At 43.9% G+C, this 20,783-nt stretch overlaps 1 protein-coding gene across 3 annotated transcripts in view; it reads left to right on the top strand.

The window, feature by feature from the left end:
• MYO1H (myosin IH) overlaps nt 1–20,783 on the top strand; it is a 103,742-nt gene that overhangs the window by 55,405 nt on the left and 27,554 nt on the right. For all 3 annotated transcript variants that reach the window (XM_033220698.1, XM_033220699.1, XM_033220700.1), the window contains exons 6-15: nt 7–186; nt 2,828–2,926; nt 5,334–5,447; nt 6,181–6,252; nt 7,476–7,595; nt 9,217–9,284; nt 9,620–9,725; nt 10,347–10,427; nt 11,560–11,651; nt 16,087–16,181. In XM_033220698.1, the coding sequence (XP_033076589.1) occupies nt 7–186; nt 2,828–2,926; nt 5,334–5,447; nt 6,181–6,252; nt 7,476–7,595; nt 9,217–9,284; nt 9,620–9,725; nt 10,347–10,427; nt 11,560–11,651; nt 16,087–16,181 (1,027 nt within the window). The remainder of the gene's footprint in view (nt 1–6; nt 187–2,827; nt 2,927–5,333; nt 5,448–6,180; nt 6,253–7,475; nt 7,596–9,216; nt 9,285–9,619; nt 9,726–10,346; nt 10,428–11,559; nt 11,652–16,086; nt 16,182–20,783) is intronic.

The following is a 20,783-nucleotide window of genomic DNA, read 5'->3' as shown; positions in this document are numbered from 1 at the left end:
TTGAAGGGCATCCCTGTAGGTGGGCATATCATCAGTTACTTGATAGAGAAGTCCCGAGTTGTCTACCAAAACCAAGGCGAGCGGAATTTCCACATCTTCTACCAGCTGCTGGCAGGTGGCGAAGAGGAGCGCCTGGCTTTCCTGGGACTGGAGCGAGACCCCCAGCTATATAAATACCTCTCACAGGTGGGAAGGACCAGCACCTGGCTTTGGTGACTCTTCGGATGAGGGGATCAGAGGTGTTTATACGGGCTGCTGTAGGATGTTTGAGATGTTCTATTACCATCGTGCTATGTGTCCTATTGGCTGATTTCTTGATACATGTATATATCACAAGCAATCTAACCCATCTCCTCTTGTGCCTGGCAGCTATATCACCTTGGTAAAGTAACCAATGTCTAGGCAAGTGGTTCTCATCCCTGGCTGAAACTAGAATCACCTGAAGAACCCTTTAAAAACACAAATGCCTGGGCCATACCCTCCAGAGATTCAGATTTCACTGGTCTGGGGTAGGACCTGGGCATTAGAATTATTTTAAACGTCCTCCTGGTGATTTAGTGTACAGCCAAAGTGAGGAATGCTGATCTGGGTATGATAGAAACTCACCGTCCAACTATATCTAAAACCTATGCTATCTCATTCTGCTTCCAAACTACTTTTTTTTTTTTCTGTTTTTGGGACGGGGTCTCGCTCTGTCCTCCAGGTTGGAGTGCAGTAGCATAATAATGGCTCATCGTAGCCTTGACCTCCTGGGCTCAAGGACTCCTCCCATCTCAGCCTCCCAAGTAGCTGGGACTACAGGCTCAAAGTACCATGCCTCGTTAATTTTTGTAGTTTTTGTAGAGACAGGGTTTCTCCATGTTGCCCAGGCTGGTCTCAAACTGCTGAACTTGAGAGATCCACCCACCTCCGCCTCCCAAAGTGCTGAGTTTACAAGCATGAGCCACTGTAAACTACTTTTGAAAAGATCTTTTTCCATGCTCCTGCCTTCCATCTTGACAAATGTTTGCTGCCAAATGAACACACCACCTTACAGCTATAGTTCAGGCCATTCCTATAAGCAAGCCTAGGGTCTAGTGTTATAGAATTGACTGTCAGAACATAACCTTGCAATATTTGTTTTTCTGCAGCCTGCACTAGCATTCTAGAATATCCAGATTGTATGGCACTTCTCAGTATTTGATGTCATTAACACCTTTTTTGTCCCAACATTTTTTGATTTTTCTCTTCTCACTTGGCCTGGTTTTGAATGGAGGCCACCTTGTAGAATGTAGATGAAGGCATCATTTAAGAGAGAAAATGAGGTCTTATAAAATGAATCTCACAAAATGAGGATCAATACTTCCTAGAAATCATGGAAGAAAAGAAGGCTTGACAAAAGTTTACTTTCAAAAATGAAGACAAGCTGGGGCATGATGGTTCAGGCCTGTAATCCCAGCACTTTTGGAAGCCAAGGTGGGAGGATCGCTTGAGTTCAGGAGTTTAAGACCAGCCTGGGCAATGTAGCAAGACCCCGTCTCTAAATGTGTTTTAAAAATAGAAATAGAAAAATGAAGCTAAATAATGAAAAGAAAGAATCTCATAATCTAATTTTATACTAATCAAACTCTGAACTAATTACTAAAACAAAGAAGACATCAAACGCGATTTTTTTTTCTTTTTGGAGGGTTTAATTTTCCCAACAAAGTTGTATGGTCACATCATGTTTGTATTCCCATAGCATGATCAGAAAGGGTCAATTTATAAAAATATTTGAGGGCTTCATCCATTTTCCCAAAGGCTTCTCTAACCCTTTGATAAATAATTCTCTTTTAGCCTATATCATGCCTTTATTCTTGTAGATTTTTTTCTGGCCACATTAATTCAACTAGATCCTTATACGTCAGGGGCTTTGGAAATGGGTCTAGCAATTTGCCACTATTATTTAAAACCAATTTCCTGATCTCTCATAACTTTGGTAAACTTGATGGTTTCACTTGGCAGTATATTTGCACTGCTTCCAAACCAACAGGTTTTGGAGAGGGACTGATTTGCACAGGCCCATCCCTTTGGGGGCAGGAGCAGATGTTGCTGGTTGTGCCGGGAAGGTTTGTGAGGTTGCCAATTTTATATCAGCCACTTCACTAGGAAATATTTTCATGATATGACACATCTGATTTCCCCCATGCAATGAAGAAATCTTTTAAGAAAACAGATCTTCAGATAATTAGGAAACTGGGAACACCCTGTACCACAAAAGCAAAATAATAAAAAACATTTTCCTAGAACGTTTTCTCTTTAAATCAGTCTGTTATTTAAAAGACAACCTCTGAAGTTCATGGGGAAAATCTCTGTTTGTGATCATTTTCACAAAACCTCTGTTCCTCTAAATGCCAGCCTTTTATTTCCTTGTGGGAAAGCCTTCTTTCATCTAGTCCCGCAGTGACATTTTTGCTGGCAATCTCTAAGTGAGTCAAGAGTTTCTGATTTCAAGCACTGTAATATCTCTGTATATTTCAGCATCTATTTCCTGAGACAAACAGCTTCAATTCATTTAGCAAAAATGATAAGAAAACTATGTTTAAAAGCACGTACAAAAAGATATACCACTTATATGTAACTTGGAATGTTTTCCCAGAACAGAGATTTTTAAATAAAATTCCAAATAAATTTGGGAAAAAAAGCAACAGTTGTCAGATCATTATATGCTAGACCATTAGAGAAAAACCTATTTTTTATTTGCAATTCAGTCCATTATAGGACTAGCTTTTGCATCTTCAGAGAGGAATAGACATGCTAATTGCCCTGATAAAAATGACATTAAGTGACTCAGACTTTTTGTCAACAGGGTCATTGTGCCAAAGAGTCATCCATTAATGACAAGAATGACTGGAAAACTGTTTCCAATGCCTTTTCTGTCATTGATTTTACTGAAGCTGACCTCGAGGTATGTGCTTTTGCAGCAGAACTGATAGTTTCCTCTGGGACTGAGGAAACATTCCTGATTTCTTGGTGTTTGCATAATACAGTGGCCAGATTCAACAAATAAAAATACAGGATGCAGCTGGGTGCGATGGCTCACACCTGTAATTCCAGCATTTTTGGGTGGCCAAGGCAGGTGGATCATTTGAGGTCAGGAGTTTGAGACCAGCCTGTCCAACATGGTGAAACCCTGTCTCTACTAAAAAAGTACAAAAATTAGCTGGGCATGGTGGCAGGCGCCTGTAATCCCAGCTACTCTAGAGTCTGAGGCAGGAAAATTGCTTGAATCCGGGAGGTGGAGGTTGCAGTGAGCCGAGATCGTGCCACTGCACTCCAGCCTGGGCGACATGAGTGAGACTGCATCTCAAAAACACAAAAACAAAAGCAAAAACACAGGATGCCTTGTTACATATGAATTTCAGATAAACAGTGAAGAATTTTTTAGTATGATCATGTGGACAAACTTATACTAAAAAAAAAATGTAAGTTTGAAATTCAAATATTAACTGTGGGTTCTTTCATCTGGCAACCCTAAGTTTTCCTAATATTGTGTGCAAGGAGGAGGAGTCGGTTTTTTTTCTCCCGTAAAGTAAGTCCAGTCTCAACAATTTAGATGCCATAGAATTATAAGACTCTCGGCCGGGCGCGGTGGCTCAAGCCTGTAATCCCAGCACTTTGGGAGGCCGAGATGGGCGGATCACGAGGTCAGGAGATCGAGACCATCCTGGCTAATACGGTGACACCCCCCACAAAAAACTAGCCGGGCAATGAGGCGGGCGCCTGTAGTCCCAGCTACTCGGGAGGCTGAGACAGGAGAATGGCGTGAACCCGGGAGGCGGAGCTTGCAGTGAGCTGAGAGCCGGCCACTGCACTCCAGCCTGGGTGGCAGAGCAAGACTCCGTCTCAAAAAAAAAAAAAAAAAAAAAAGACTCTCATTCATTGAGGCTTCTATTTTGGCACAAACTGGAACAAATGGTAGAATTTATAAATACTTCGTTTTTACATCTTTTTGTCTTTTTTTTTTTTTTCATTTTGATTGTTAAACTATCAGTCTTTCAAGGGCCAGGATGTAATTTAAAAACCTCTATATTGAAGGCCAGGTGCAGTGGCTCACACCTGTAATCCTGATGCTTTGGGATGCTGAGGTGGCGAAATAACCTGAGGCTAGGAGTTTGAGACTAGCCTGGGGAACATAGTGAGACCCTGCCTCTACAAAAAAATTTTTTAAATTAGCCAGGCATGGTGGTGCATGCCTGTAGTCCCAGCCACTTAGGAGGCTGAGGTGGGAGGATTGCTTGAGCCTAGGAAGTTGAGACTGTAGTGAGCTATGATGGCACCATTGCATTCCAGCCTGGGTGACAGAGCAAGACCCTGTCTCTAAAAAAGGATAGATGGACCAGGTGTGGTAGCTCACGCCTGTAATCCCAGCACTTTAGGAGGCTGAGACAGGCAGATCACAAGAGCAGGAGATCAAGACCATCATGGATAACACGATGAAACCCTGTCTCTACTAAAAATAGACAAAATTAGCTGAGTGTGGTGGCGGGCGCAAGTAGTCCCAGCTACTTGGGAGGCTGAGGCAGGAGAACGGCCTGAACCTGGGAGGTGGAGCTTGCAGTGAGCAGAGATTGTGCCACTGCACTCCAGACTGGGTAACAGAGGGAGACTCTGTCTCAAAAAAAAAAAAGGATAGATGGATGGATAGATAGATAGATAATGTTATTTGAAAAATGGGTTCATTAGTGAGGTTTATTTTAGACAGTATTGTATAATTTTTTTTCCCTCTTTTGAGATGGAGTCTTGCTCTGTCGCCAGGCTGGAGTGCAAAGGCACTATCTCAGCTCATTGCAACCTCTGCCTCCCAGGTTCAAGTAATTCTCCTGCCTCAGCCTCCCAAGTAGCTGAGACTACAGGCACTTGCCACCACACCCAGCGAATTTTTTATTTTTAGTAGAGACAGGGTTCCCCATGTTGGCCAGATGGTCTTGATCTCTTGACCTTGTGATCCGCCCGCCTCGGCCTCCCAAAGTGCTGGGATTACAGGCGTGAGCCACCATGCCCGGTCATAAAATATTTTATAAAAGTAGGTTATTTTATGAAAAATTCATTTATGTATTTGTTGTTGTTATATGAAAATAAAGTGTTTCATGCTGGACATTGAGTAAGGCTGTTTCACTCTTCCCTTAGCACCCAAAGTGAATAACAGGGACGATTTCTGGGGAAGGGGAGGGCTTGGTTCTGTGAGCACAGGTGTGGAATTGGGACGGGGGCATTTTTCCTTTGGGTGTCTCCACTACATGTATCAATTAGGTAGCCACCGTTCTCTTTCTCTGTCCTGATCTCCTGTCTCTGAACACTTCCCATGTTCCCAGAATCTCTTTGGAATTATTGCCAGTGTCTTACACCTGGGGAACATTTGTTTTGAAGAAGATGACCAAGGCTGTGCCACTATCCCAGACACCCACGAGATCAAGTGGATAGCCAAGGTGATGTTCCTGTTTCGGAGAGGACAGAGGGAGGGGGAGGGGTGGGAGAGGAAAACAAGGCTGCTGGGTGCCCACAGTTAGGCCCAAATGTCTGGTGCCATGCTCTTTTGGCTGATACTGGTTAGGAGGTTTAAAGAGTGGGGGTTTGAAGGAGAGGGCGGGAGTAAAAGCCAGTTGGTTGAGGGAGCTATTGTGTTCTGTTTTGTACTAAAGCGCAGTGATCATTCTGGGCAGATAACCCTGGGCCTGGATACTCCATGAACTCTTTATAAGTTAGTGAGTAGGCCGGGCACAATGGCTCATGCCTGTGATCCCAGCACTTCGGGAAGCCAAGGCAGGAGGATCGCTTGAGGCCAGAAATTCAAGGCTGCAGTGAGCCACGATCATGCCCACTGCACTCCAGCCTGGGCAACGTAGTGAGACCCTATCTCTAAAAAGAAAAGAAATTAGTTGTGAATGGTGGCACACACCTGAAGTCCCAGCTACTCAGGAGGCTAAGGTGGGAGGATCACTTCAGCCTGGGAGGCAGAGGTTGCAGTGAGCAGAGATCATGCCACTGCACTCCAGCCTGGGTGACAGAGTGAGACCCTGTCTCAAAAAAAGTCACAATGAGCTATGATTGTGCCACCACATTCCCACCTGGCAACAGAGCCATACCTTGTCTCTAAAAAAATAATAAAAAGCAAGTAAAACTGCATCACTGAATAGCACTTTGGATTTCTTTTCTATGCAGCTTCTGGGAGTCCACCCAGCAGTCCTTCTGGAAGCTCTCACCCACAGAAAAATTGAAGCCAAAACTGAGGAGGTAAAAATGGCTCTAGGTGGAAATGTGCCGGCCCTCCCTGCTGCTGCTGCTGCCTCCCTCCAATAGCAGCAGGGTGGTGGCCTCACGGGAGGCCAAACCTTTGATCCTAGCTCACCAGGCCCTGTGTGGTCCAGCTCCTGCAGGGTCTCCTGCCTCATCCTCCCCCATCACCATCACCACCACCACACCAATGCTAGCAAGCCACACCTCATACTCCCTATGTCCTCTCTCCACAGGAGTCTTTGCAACTGCTGTTCCTTCTGCTGGAACACTGTTCCCAATGCTTCATCTAGTTAACTCCTCTTCATCCTTCATTTCCTGGGGGTCACCTCCTCAAGGAGCCTTCTCTGATCCTCCCACCTCTACCTCAAAGCACCATATGTATCTCCTTGTAGCACTTTCAACATGACTGTGTGATTCTTTGAATGTCTCTCCATCCCTCCCTACCCCCAAATGAACTGTGAGCCCATGAAGGTCAGGACTGCTTGTCTGGGTTACAGCTGTATCTTGGCAGCCCAGCACAGTGCCGGGCACACATGGGCACTCAAGAAAGAGACATCATATGAACCAAAGGCAAGAGTAGCATCTTCCCAGCATGTATGCTTTGCCAGTCATCATTAAACACTAGTTCAAGACTGTGTGTGGTGGCTTATACCTGTAATCAGTTTGGAAGGCTGCAGTGGGAGGATTGCTTGAGCCCAGGAATTCGAGACCAGCCTGGGCAACATGGCTAGACCTGATTTCTACAAAAAAAAAAAAAAAAAAAAACGGGACATGGCGGTGGACATCTGTAGTCCCAACTACTGCATTCCAGGCTGGGCAGCAGAGTGAGATCCTGTCCCTTTATTTATTTTTGTTGTTGTCGTTGTTAAGAAAAAAAGACCTGTAATCCCAGCACTTTGGGAGGCTAAGGCGGGCAGATCAAGAGGTCAGGAGATCAAGACTATCCTGGCTAACACGGTGAAACCCAGTGTCTACTACAAATACAAAAAATTAGCCGGTCGAGGTGGAGGGCGCCTGTAGTCCCAGCTACCCGGGAGGCTGAGGCAGGAGAATGGCGTAAACCCTGGAGGCAGAGCTTGCAGTGAGCCAAGATCGTGCCACTGCACTCCAGCCTGGGCGACAGGGCGAGACTCCGTCTCAAAAAAAAAAAAAGACTTCTATGAACACTCTGGGGGTTTCTTTTTTCCACCTGTAATGATGCACCTTGTCATTCTTTTCAGGTGATCTGCCCATTGACACTAGAACTCTCTGTCTACGCTAGAGACGCAATGGCGAAGGCTGTTTATGGACGAACGTTTACTTGGCTGGTCAACAAAATCAATTCCTCCTTAGTTAACAAGGTTGGTCAATGCATTTTGGGTACCTTGCTCTTGCTAACATGGTGATGTTTTATAATCATCATCATTTCTTTAAAGAATTGGAGAGGGAGAATGAACTGTGGACGCCTCATAGGCAGGGATGGTGTCTTTCCCTAGTCACATTTCCAGTGTCTCGCATACAGTATGAATGCATGCCGAATGACTCACACAGTGTGTCCCAAAGTGTGCTATGCATAGCGCCTGTGGTGTGCCAGATAGCTTCAAGTGTACACAGAAACTTTTTATTTTTTATTTTTATTTTTAGAGACAAGATCTTGCTCTGTCACTCAGGCTGGAGTGCAGTGGTGCAATTGCAACCTCCAGCTCCTGGGCTCAAGCAATCCTCCTGCCTCAGCCTCCCAAATAGCTGGAACTACAGTTGCATGCCACCATGCCCAGATAATTTTTAAAAATTTTTTCGTAGAGATGAGGTTTTGGTGTGTTGTCCAGGCTGGTTTCAAACACCCATGCTCAAGCCATCTTCCCACTGCTGACTTCCAAAGTGCTCGGATTGCAGGCATGAACCACCACAAATCTCTAAATTTCAACAGTAATATATTCACCTGACATTTTAAAAATTTCAACAGAAGCATATTTTAACATATTTAAGAAAAAATATAGCTCTTCAAACTCACACTTCAGTCACATTTCCTTTTCAAGTGGAATTAAATATAAAAGGGATTTAATCCACACTAGAAGTTAAGGAAATGATAAATGGATGGGGAGGGGATATGTGGATGTGACAAAATTCATGGAGGTAGGACGCAAAAGATGATTTTGGAGGTAGCGACTTAGGGCACTCATACAGAGTATTTAATTGTGTCCCTTTAAAACTAAATACATTATCTTTTTTTTTTTTTTTTTTTTGAGACAGAGTCCCACTTTGTCATCCAGGCTGGAGTGCAGTGGCACAATCTTGGCTCACTGCAACCTCCACCTCTGGGGTGCAAGTGATTCTTGTGCCTCAACCTCCCGAGTAGCTGGGATTACAGGTGCACACCACCATGCCTGGCTAATTTTTGTAATTTTTTAGTAGAGATGGGATTTCGCCATGTTGGCCAGGCTGATCTTAAACTCCTGGCCACAAGTGATCCGCCTGCCTCAGCCTCCCAAAGTGCTGGGATTGCAGGACTGAGCCACCACACCCAGTCTGAAATAAATACATTATCTTTGAATACCCACCATGGCCTGAGGGTACTTGGTCCTCCTTCTTGGATAGGCATCTTCTTGTGTATCTAGGTCCTTTTCTCCTTCTTCTTTTTCTTATTTTTCTTCTTCTTATTTTTCTTCTTCTCCTCTTCCTCTTTCCCCTCCTCCTCCTCCTCCTCCTTAGCTTGGGAGGCTGAGGAGAGCTGAAGCAAAGAAGTGAATCAGAAGGGGAAGGTCTCACTCCACAGGTGATGGCTATGGAAGCCGCAGTGGGATCTGAGTAGGCAGGAGCAGCAGGCTGGGGAAATTACTTCCACCCAAAGGTTCTGTATTGTTGGAGAAAGAGGAGACATGAGCTTTAGCGCCAAGTCCCAGTTTGGGGGAGCAGCAACAGAGTTTTGAGTAGCACAAAGGAAAAGACCTAAGAATGAGTGGAGTGTGTTATTTTGACCAGGATTTCACCAGGAAAACCGTAATTGGATTACTGGACATCTACGGGTTTGAAGTCTTTGACAAGAATGGGTACGTTTTGTCATTACCTCCCTACCTGTCTTTTGCCCTTTTTTAAGGTTTCAGTTGAGATTTAAATCATTCGCTAATGTTACTAGATTGATTTTCCTGTCCCCAGAAAATCTCTAGATTTACATAGTTTCTAATTTACAGAACATCCTAGATGTCGACTAACCATAAAAATGCAAATATATTCTCGCTTGACTTTTATGATTTATTTAGTAAATTATTTTATTAATAAGGACTTTGCTTTTTCTTTATTAAAAAGCATCCCTAAAAAGAATATAATTTTTAAAAAATGGTTCTCTTCATTTAACTTTAGTTATTTAAATCTTTTGTATCTCTAGTTTTGAACAGTTCTGTATAAATTACTGCAATGAGAAACTCCAGCAACTGTTAATCGAGAGGACTCTAAAAGCAGAACAGGCAGAATATGAAATGGAAGGCATAGAGGTAAACATTTTGATATTTTCTCCTCATCTGATTTCTTAATCTAGCTAAAGATTTTTTAAATTATTATTATTATTATTATTATTATTTTAAGCAAAGTCTTACTCTGTCACCCAGGCTGGAGTACAGTGGCAGAATCATGGCTTGTTGCAACCTCCACCTCCTGGGGTCAAGTGATCCTCCTGCCTCAGCCTCCTAAGTAGCTGGGACCACAGGCACATGCCACCATGCCTGGCTAATTGTTTTACTTTTTGTAGAAACAGGGTCTCTCTATGTTGCCCAGGCTGGTCTTGAACTCCTGGACTCAAGTGATCTTCCTGCCTTGACCTCCCAAAGTACTGGGACTACAGGTGTCAGCCACTGTGCCCAACCACTGAAGACATTTAATTGAAATATTATTTCATTGGAGATTTTCCTAATTAGTACTGAGGATTAATTTTTAGCCCTTCTCTGTTTATTTCCTGAGAAATTATTTTGATATTCAGAAAATATAATTTGTTTAAGGTTGAATATAAATATAAAAACTAGATTTTGAAAAAAGATGTCTTAGAAAACCAATTTAAAACCAACTTTTATGCTCATCTAAATATTTCTTGAAGAATTAATTCCTCTTTGTCATTTTAGTGGGAGCCAATTAAATATTTCAACAACAAGATCATCTGTGATTTGGTAGAAGAGAGACATAAAGGAATCATATCCATTCTGGTGAGAAAAATTAATGTTGCATTAGAGCCTATTCACCCGGCATTTACAACTCTTGGAAGAACTTTTTCCCAGGCTTAAAAAGGGTTGAGCCGGGCCGGGTGCGGTGGCTCATGCCTGTAATCCTAACACTTTGGGAGGCCGAGGCAGGTGGATCACCTGAGGTCAGGAGTTAGAGAGCAGCCTGACCAATATGGTGAAACCCCATCTCTACTAAAAATACAAAAATTAGCTGGGCATGGTGACATGCACCTGTAGTCTCAGCTACTTGGGAGGCTGAAACAGGAGAATTGCTTGAACCCGGGAGGCAGAGGTTGCAGTGAGCCGAGATCACACCACTGTACTCCAGCCTGGGCGACAGAGCGAGACTCCATCTCAAAAAAAAAAAAAAAAAAAAAGGTTGAGCCAGGGTGGTCTCTAACTCCTGGGCTCAAGCAATCCTCCCACATCAGCCTCCTGAGTAGCTGGAACTGCAGAGGTATACCACCACACCTGGCTAAATTTTAAATTTTGTATAGAGAAAGGGTTTCACCATGTGACCTAGGCTGGTCTCAAACTCCTGGGCTCAAGTCATCCTCCCACCTTGGCCTGTCAAAATGCCAGGATTATAGACATGAACCACTTCACTCGACCACACCTGTACTTTTTAAGATACCAACTAAATGGTATCATTCTTGAGGATTAAAAATAGGAAATAGAAAGATGAACTTAAGAAATACGAAAGCTTTGACTCAACTGGTTTTATACCTTTCTTTCCCTGAGAGCTTTTATTCTACAACAAGAGTCTGTACACATGGTAATAGTGGTCAGCGATGACTGGTTTAGAGAAGATGAGGTTGGCATGAAGCTTGGCCACAGTAGCTGTGGAGTATCCTTGGGAAGACTTTGAGTCAGATGGTGGGAGAGTTGCCTTTTCACAGGATATTCAGGCCCTCTGGTTCCATGGTCCCCTTCTCAAATCTTAGAAGCCAAACACATGGATAAGCCCCTTTCTTCCCCCAGAATGTTCACCTGCACTTATATGAAATGACAGTCTTTTAGTACAGTACTTTCTGCTCCAGCTGGTGAACGCATTTAAACTTGGCATTGACGGAGTGTCGTGCTGTGGATTGAGGCTTCTCTTTTTCTTTTGAAGGATGAAGAATGCATTCGGCCTGGTCCTGCTACAGACTTGAGTTTCCTGGAGAAATTGGAAGAGAAAGTGGGCACACATGCACACTTCGAAACGTACATACTTTATTTGACCAGATTTTGCATGGGGGAAGATCATTGTATCTCCATTTTTTTAGTATTTGGATAATGTTCTTCAAGAGAACAACTACTTCATACATAAAAATATCTTTATGATATACCACTCATAGATGTGCCAGCCCTTTGTTAGTAGAAATTAAGTGAATTACAAGTATTTTTTTTTTTTTTTTTGAGACATGGTCTTAGTTTGTCACCTAGGCTGGAGTGCAGTGGCATCACAACTCACTGCAGCCTCAACCTCCCAGGCTCAAGTGATCCTCCAACCTCAGCCTCCCAAGAAGCTGGGGTGACAAACATACACCTCCATGCCTGGCTAATTTTTATGTTTTTTGTAGAGACAGGGTTTCACCCTGTTCCCCAGGCTGGTCGGGAACTCCTGGCTCCAAGCGATCCACCTATCTTGGCCTCTCAAAGTGCCAGGATTACTGCTGCGAGCCATCGCACTCAGACACAAGTATGATTTTTTTTTTGTTTTGAGACGAAATCTCGCTCTGTCGCCCAGGTTGGACTGCAGTGGCTGGGTCTCAGCTCACTGCAAGCTCCGCCTTCTGGGTTTACGCCATTCTTCTGCCTCAGCCTCCCGAGTAGCTGGGACTACAGGCGCCCGCCACCACGCCCGGCTAGTTTTTTTTGTAGTTTTTAGTAGAGACGGGGTTTCACCATGTTAGCCAGGGTGGTCTTGATCTCCTGACCTCATGGTCCACCCGTCTCGGCCTCCCAAAGTGCTGGGATTACAGGCTTGAGCCACCGCTCCTGGCCACAAGTACGATTTTTAAAAAAAGATTTTGTATCTTACTTTATCAGTGATCATTATATTTTGGACATGTCTATGTACATGAAATCTTTTCAAAAATTCAAGTATAAAATACTGTGATATGAGTAGATCTGAAATGTACAACCCGATAAATTTTTGTGTTTGTATGTGCCTGTGTAACCACCATGCAGATCAAATACAGAGTACCACATCCCACAAGATCAACTAGACATTTAACTTAGTCTTTGAGGTAAGGAGGAGACAATTTAAGAGCATATGCTGGAGTCATTAAGACCTGGTTTGTTTGTTTCTTTTTTGCTTTTTGGTTTTGTTTTGTTTTGTTTGAGATGGAGTCTCACTCTGTCACCCAGGCTGAAGTGCAGTGGTGCAATCTCTGCTCACTACAACCTCCACATCCCGGGTTCAAGCGATTCTCCTGCCTCAGCCTCCCGAGTAGCTGGGATTACAAGCACCTGCCACCACGCCCAGCTAATTTTTTATTGTCGTTATTATTATTGTCATTATTATTAGTAGTAGTAGTAGAGACAGAGTCTTGCTCTGTTGCCCAGACTGAGTGTAGTAGGGCGATCTCGGCTCACTGCAACCTGCACCTCCCGGGTTCACGTGATTCTTCTGCCTCAGCCTTGCAATTAGCTAGGACTACAGACGTGTGCTAGTAGAGATGAGGTTTCACCATGTTAGCCAGGCTGGTCTTGAACTCCTGACCTCAAGTGACCTGCCCACCTCGGTCTCCCAAAGTGCTGGGATTACAGAAGTGAGCTACCGTACCTGGCCCCAAGACCAAATGAATGCTCCTGCATTTGTGTTTCCCCTGCTACAAGATGGGGTTATTAATATACTTACCATCCAGTTTTGTAAATGATGCAATTTCTGGCCGTGGTAAAGACTTAGTAAATGGTGATGGCTTTCTCAGACCTGTTGTAGGATGCTGAAAGGATAAGTAAATGAAATTGCAAAGGATAAGCACATGAAATTATATAGTGAATCAAGAATGGAAAAATAAATTGGGGTGCATTCACAAATGGAATAATATATCACTGTGCAATGAATAATCTGTAACTGCATGCAATGATGTAAGTAAGTTACACAAATGTGATAGAAGTCAGACACAAAAGAGCACATATTATGGCCAGGCGCTCTGGTTCATGCCTATAATCCCAGTACTTTGGGAGGCTGAGGCAGGCGGATCACCTGAGGTCAAGAGTTCGAGACCAGCCTGACCAACATGGTGAAACCCCGTCTCTACTAAAAATACAAAACTTAGTCGGGCATGGTGACACACACCTGTAGTTCCAGCTACTTGGGAGGCTGAGGCAGGAGAATCGCTTGAATCTGGGAGGCGGAGGTTGCAGTGAGCCGAGATTGCGCCATTGCACTCCAGCCTGGGCAACAAAGCGAGACTCTGTCTCAAAGGAAAAAAAAAAAAAGACTACATACTATATAATTCCATTGCAATGCAACATATACAACTGGGTAAAAATTCACTTATGCTGTTACATGTCTGGTTGCAACTGGAAAGGGCTCAATGTGGGGGTTCTCAAGGACTGCTCTGCTTCTTAATCTGGGTGCTGGTTACACAGGCATATTGTTTTCTTTTTTTTTTTTTTTTTTTTTTTTTTTGAGACGGAGTCTCGCTCTGTCGCCCAGGCTGGAGTGCAGTGGCCGGATCTCAGCTCACTGCAAGCTCCGCCTCCTGGGTTTACGCCATTCTCCTGCCTCAGACTCCCGAGTAGCTGGGACTACAGGTGTCCGCCACCTTGCCCGGCTAGGTTTTTTTTGTATTTTTTAGTAGAGACGGGGTTTCACCATGTTAGCCAGGATGGTCTCGATCTCTTGACCTCGTGATCCGCCCGTCTTGGCCTCCCAAAGTGCTGGGATTACAGGCTTGAGCCACCGCGCCCGGCCAGGCATATTGTTTTCAAATATTCATTGAGCTGTACGCTTAGAATATATGTGTGCTGTCAATTTATGTGACAATTTCAAGTAAAAGTCATTTTAAAAAATCAAGAATCGGCCGGGCGCGGTGGCTCAAGCCTGTAATCCCAGCACTTTGGGAGGCCGAGACGGGCGAATCACGAGGTCAGGAGATCGAGACCATCCTGGCTAATATGGTGAAACCCCGTCTCTACTAAAAATACAAAAACTAGCCGGGCGAGGTGGCGGGCGCCTGTAGTCCCAGCTGCTTGGGAGGCTGAGGCAGGAGAATGGCGGAAACCCAGGAGGCGGAGCTTGCAGTGAGCTGAGATATGGCCACTGCACTCCAGTCCGGGCGACAGAGCGAGACTCCGCCTCAAAAAAAAAAAAAAAAAAATCAAGAATCTGGCCAGGCACGGTGGCTCATGCCTATAATCCCGGCACTTTAGGAGGCTGAGGCAGGTGGATCGTCTGACGTCAGGAGTTCAAGACCAGCCTGCCCAACATGGTGAAAAACGATCTCCACTAAAAATACAAAAAATTAGCCAGGCATGGTGGCTCACACCTGTAATCCCAGCTACTCGGGAGGCAGAGGCAGGAGAATCGTTTGAACTCAGGAGGCAGAGGTTGCAGTGAGCCAAGATCACACCACTGCACTCCCGCCTGCGAGACAGAGCGAGACTCCATCTCAAAAAAAAAAAAAAAAATCAAGAATCTGTAGAAACTGAAAACTGATATTTTATGAGCATTTCAGTCTTTCAACATCATAAAAATGTAAGACATAAAATTGTTCTTAGTTACATCACCTAGAAAAACAGAAGTGAATTCATTGTACAAATACATGTGTTTCTGTGGCTCAGTTCTGTACTTTTATTTCTCAGCATTTATGGGAAGAAAGGATCTAATTTTGTTTTTTTATTTTTTGAGACAAGGTCTCACTCTGTTGCACAGGCTGGAGTCTAGTGGTGTAATTATAGTTCACTGCAGCCTCAAATTCCTGGGCTCAAGCAATCCTCCCACCTCAGCCTCCCGAGTAGCTGGGACTACAAGGCGCATGCCACCACTCCCAGCCAATTTTTTATATATATATTTTAAAGACAGGGTCTTGCTGTGTTGCCCCAGACTAATCTCAAACTCCTGGCCTTAAACGATCCTCCTGCCTCAGCCTCCCAAAGTGCTAGGATTACAGGTGTGAGCTACTACGCCTGGCCAAAGGATCTAATTTTAAAGAAATCTTGGTCTATAGCCAGAAAATAAGTAACAAGACTTCCTGGGAGCCTCCCTGTGTGGTGGCTTTCAATGTGGACCTAACTGGTTGAAGGCATCTCTCTCTCACTCTTTGCTTCAGATATTGGTGCCATTTTGTCTCAGTGAAGTAGAAAGTTCACCTCATAGGCCAGGTGCGGTGGCTCACACTTGTAATCCCAGCACTTTGGTAGGCTGAGGCAGGTGGATCACAAGGTCAGGAGTTCAAGACCAGCCTGACCAACATGGTGAAACCCCATCTCTACTAAAAATGCAAAAGTTAGCCGAGTGTGGTGGCACGTGCCTGTAATCCCAGCTTCTCCAGAGGCTGAGGCAGGAGAATCGCTTAATCCCAGGGGGTGGAGGTTGCAGTGAGCCAAGATCGTACCACTCTACTCCAGCTTGGGCAACAGAGCAAGACTCCATCTCAAAAAAAAAAAAAAAAAAGTTCAACTCATGTCTGTTTCTGTCTCGTAGCCGTAAGCTGGCTGGTCCAAAGGGCCGAAAGAGGATTGGCTGGATGGAGTTCCGCCTCCTCCACTATGCAGGAGAGGTCACATACTGCACCAAGGGTAAGTGGTCGTGGGGTACAGGTGACAGCCATGTGTGTGCCCAGACTGGTGTCTTACAATAAACTCCGAGTCCATGAAGGAAATGGTGCACGGTCATCCCAAACATTCCCTAACCTTGCATTCAAGCCACTCGAAAAAGTCTTTCTAATTGTATTTATTATTTTTGTAAATAACCACTTTATTGAGATGCAATTCACATACCATCCATTTACCCCATTTTAAAATGTACAGTTCAGTAGATTTTAGTATTAATATATTCAGAGTTGTGAAAACATTACCACCATTCATTTTGTTTTATTTTATTTTTATTTTTATTTTGAGAGAGAGTCTCACTCTGTTGCCCAGGCTGGAGTGCAGTGGCGCAGTCTCGGCCCACTGCCACCTACACCTCCCAGGTTCAAGCCATTCTCCTGCCTCAGCCTTCCAAGTAACTGGGGTTACAGGCGCCCACCACCATGCCCAGCTAATTTTTTTGTTTGTTTGTTTTTGCCATGTTGGCCAGGCTAGTCTGGAACTCCTGACCTCAAGTGATCTACCCACCTTAGCCTCCCAAAGTGCTGGGATTACAGGTATGAGCCACCACGCCTGGCCACCACCATTCATTTTAGAACATTTTATCACCCCCAAAAGAAATCCTGTAGCCATTAGCAGGCACTCTCTGTTTCCCTCTAACCCCACCCCTACAGCTCAAGGCAACCAGCTGATCCACCGTCCCTCTCTATAGATTTGACCGTTTTTTTTTTTTTTGACCTTTTTTTATAACTGGAATCATGCAACGTGTGGCCTTTTGTGTCTGGTTTCTTTCACTTACATAATTTTTTTCAGGGTTCATCCATGCTTTCATTCCTTTTTATTGTCAAATAATATCCCATAATGTGGATATGCCACATTTTGTTCATGCTTTCCTCAATACCTCATGGTAGGCACTTGGGTTGTTTATACCTTCTAACTATTATAAATAAGGCTACCATGAATATGCCGGTATGAGTTTTAGTATGGGCATAAGTGTTCATTTTTCTTATGTATATACCTAGGAATGGAATTATTAGATTAGATATGGTAACTCAGCCAGATGCAGTGGCTCATGCCTGTAATCCCAGCACTTTGGGAGGCCAAGTGGGGGGCGAATCACCTGAGGTCAGGAGTTTGAGACCAGCCTGGTGAAGCCCTATCTCTACTGAAAATACAAAAATTAGCCGGGTGTGGTGGTGGACACCTGTAGTCCCAGCTACTTGGGAGGCTGAGGCAGGAGAATGGCTTGAACCTGGGAGGCAGAGGTTGCAGTGAGCCAAGATTGTGCCTCTGCATTCCAGACTGGGTGACAGAGCAAGACTTCGTCTCAAAATAAAAAATATGTATGTTAACTGTATGCTTAACCTTTTGTGGAACTGCCAGGTCATTTTCCGAAGCAGCTGCACCATTTTACATTTCCACCAGCAGCATATGAGGGCTTCCAATGTCTCCACAGCCTCACCCATGCTTGTGTTATATCATTCTATATATCTGTTATGTTCCATATGTGATGTTCTGCTCTGTTGCCTGAGCTGGAGTGCAGTGGCATGATCTCTGCTCACTGCAAGCTCCGCCTCCTGGGTTCATGCCGTTCTCCTGCCTCAGCCTCCCAAGTAACTGGGACTACAGGCACCAGCACCACGCCCGGCTAATTTTTTGTGTTTTTAGTAGAGACGGGGCTTCACTGTGTTAGCCAGGATGGTCTCCATCCCCTGACCTCATGATCCAGCCGCCTTGGCCTCCCAAAGCGCTAGGATTACAGGTGTGAGCCACCGCGCCCAGCCTGTATGTGATGTTCTAACCATATTAGTGGGTGTGAAGTGGTATTTCACTGTGCTTTTGATTTGCATTTCTCTAATGACCTATGATATTAAACATCTTTTCATGTGCTTATTGGCTGTTTATCTTCCTTGGAGAAAGGTCTACGCAGATCTTTTGCCCATGTTTGAGATTAGGTTGTTTTTCATTATTGAGTTGTAAGAATTTTTTATATATCCTAGATACTAGATCTGATCAGATATACAATTTGCAAATATTTTCTCCAATTCTATGAGTTGTCTTTTCATTTTTGTGATGGTGTCCTTTGAAGCATAAAAGTTTTTAGTTTTGATGAAGTCTAACTCTTCTTCGTTTTCTTTTGTCACTTTTACTTTTGGTTTGAAATTAGTTTTACTTTTTTTTTTTCTTTTTTTTGAGAAAAGGTCTTGCTCTGTTACCCAGGCTAAAGTGCAGTGGCGTGATCTTGGCTCGCTGCAACCTCTGCCTCCCGGGGTTCAAGCCATTCTCCTGCCTTAGCCTCCTGAGAAACTGGGATTATAGATGTCTGCCACCACGCCCAACTAATTTTTGTATTTTTAGTAGAGACAGTGTTTTGCCATGTTGGCCAGACTGGTCTCAAACTCCTGACCTCAGGTGATCTGCCCGCCTTGGCCTCCCAAAGTGCTGGAATTACAGGCGTGAGCCACCACACCCAACATTATTTTTACTTTTAAATAAGAGTATATTTCTAAGAATCTTTTAAAAAGTAATAACATGTACAGGTATTAGGGTTTTTTCTTTGAATGCAAAGTGACAAAAAGAAAAAATTTTTAAATAGGATGAATCTCTTTGGGCAGATAATCCCCTGATTTTTGTTTAAAGAATAAAGATAATACACATATAGAGCTGTAAACTGCTGACAGCACAGAAAAGAGCAAAGGAAAACTCAAATGCCTTTTACTCTCAGTCTCTCTTTCAGGGGGAACCACAAGAATAAACAGTTTCTTGTAACTACTTCCAGGAAAATAGAAACGTTTTCTGCATATACCTATGAATGTGAGGACACACACACACACACACACTCGCTCACTCTACCTTGATCTCATTTTTTTCCATGTAGAAACTGTGTGTTGGTGGGGAGTTTTCCATGTGGTTGGTGCCGGGCAGATGGGGGGCATCATGGATACGGAAATCTGATTCTCTGACCATCTGCTCTGAGATTTTCTACTTCTTTGTAGCACCAGGAATTATGTCTTCCTCATATTTGAGTTCTGGGATATTTCTGGTAATAATCTCATGCTATATTATTTCATTTTGGTTTTCTGTGGGGGGAGTGAAGCCAGCTTGCTTCTATGCCACCATTTTTTTTCTTAAACACTTCTGATGCATGCCTTTTTTAAATTTTTATTTAATCATTTTTCTGGAAACAGGGTTTCACTCTGTTGCCTAGACAGGAGTACAGTGCGCAATCATGGCTCACTGCAGTCTTGACTTCCTGGGCTCAGGCGATCCTCCTACCTCAGCTCCCCAAGTAGCTGGGACTACAGGCATGCACCACCACATACAGCTAAGTTTTTTTAAAAATTTGTGTAGAGACAGGCTAGTCTCAAACTCACGATGTTGCCCAGGCTAGTCTCAAACTCCTAGGCTCAAGCGATCCTCTCACCTCAGCTTTCCAAAGTGCTGGGATTACAAGCATGAGACACGATGCTTGGCTGCTCCCCTAACTTAAAAAAAAAAAAAAAAAAATCTGGTTTTGCCTTTATAATGCCATTGACTTTCTGATGTAATTATTAACTGATTAAGTTTTAGGTTGACAGATAAACCAAGTTTTAAACCTGGAAATGACATGTCTGTCTTTGCCTGACGATTCTCTTGGATACCGCCAGCCATGGTGCTTGAGTTTGTTTTTTCTCAGTCATAGGGAATTTTCTCATCTATTTACAGAGTCCCAGTTGGCTGTCCTTGAGGTTCGGTGTCCCCTCTGTTTCTGTATATTCAGTGTATGTGTGTTTCTTTGCTATTGGACTAGGGCAAGTGTGCAATACTTAGTGTAAAGACTGTGCATATTTATATGACAGCACATCAGGGTTGAGTATAGCATTTGTGCCATAAGTTCAGTGCTGAGGACCTGGTTCTCAATGAGGGACATGTTACCTGCCCACCCACCCCCTCACAGGGATATGTGGCAATGTCTAGCATATTAGTACATTGCTATAAAGAACTACCTGAGACTGGGTAATTTATAAAGAAGAGGTTTAATTGACTCAAAGTTCTTCAGGCTGTGCAGGACGCATGGCTGGAGGCCTCAGGAAACTTACAATCCTGGTGGAAGACGAAGGGGAAGCAAGCATGTCTAACATGCCCAGAGAAGGAGGAACAGAGTGAAGGGGAAGGTGCTACACACTTTTAAATGACCAGATCTCCTGAAAACTATCATGAGAACAGCGAGGGGGACATCTGCCCCCACAATCCAATCACCACCAACCAGACCGCTCTTCTAACATTGGGGATTGCAATTTGACTTGAGATTTGAGCGAGGGCACAGACCCAAACCATATAATCTAGAAATATATTTGGTTGTCACAACTGGGGAGAGTGTTACTGGGATCTAGTGTGAATAGAGGCCAGGGATGCTCCTCAACATCCCACAATATATGGAACAGCCCCCACCACAAAGAACGACCCAGCCCCAAATATCCATAGAGCCAAGATTGAGAAACTATGAGCTAATACTAAGAAATTATTTTTCAGAATTTCCCTTTGCAATGAGTTGGGATGGAATTGTATTTTTAGGCAGAGCCATTGATTCAAAAAATTTTTATTCAATGC

This window comes from Trachypithecus francoisi, unplaced genomic scaffold, assembly GCF_009764315.1.
Source record: "Trachypithecus francoisi isolate TF-2019V2 unplaced genomic scaffold, Tfra_2.0 Lachesis_group11, whole genome shotgun sequence".
Classification (NCBI taxonomy): Eukaryota; Metazoa; Chordata; class Mammalia; order Primates; family Cercopithecidae; genus Trachypithecus; species Trachypithecus francoisi.
The sequence above is the reverse complement of the archived record's forward strand: the minus strand, read 5'-3'. Positions and strand labels throughout refer to the sequence as shown.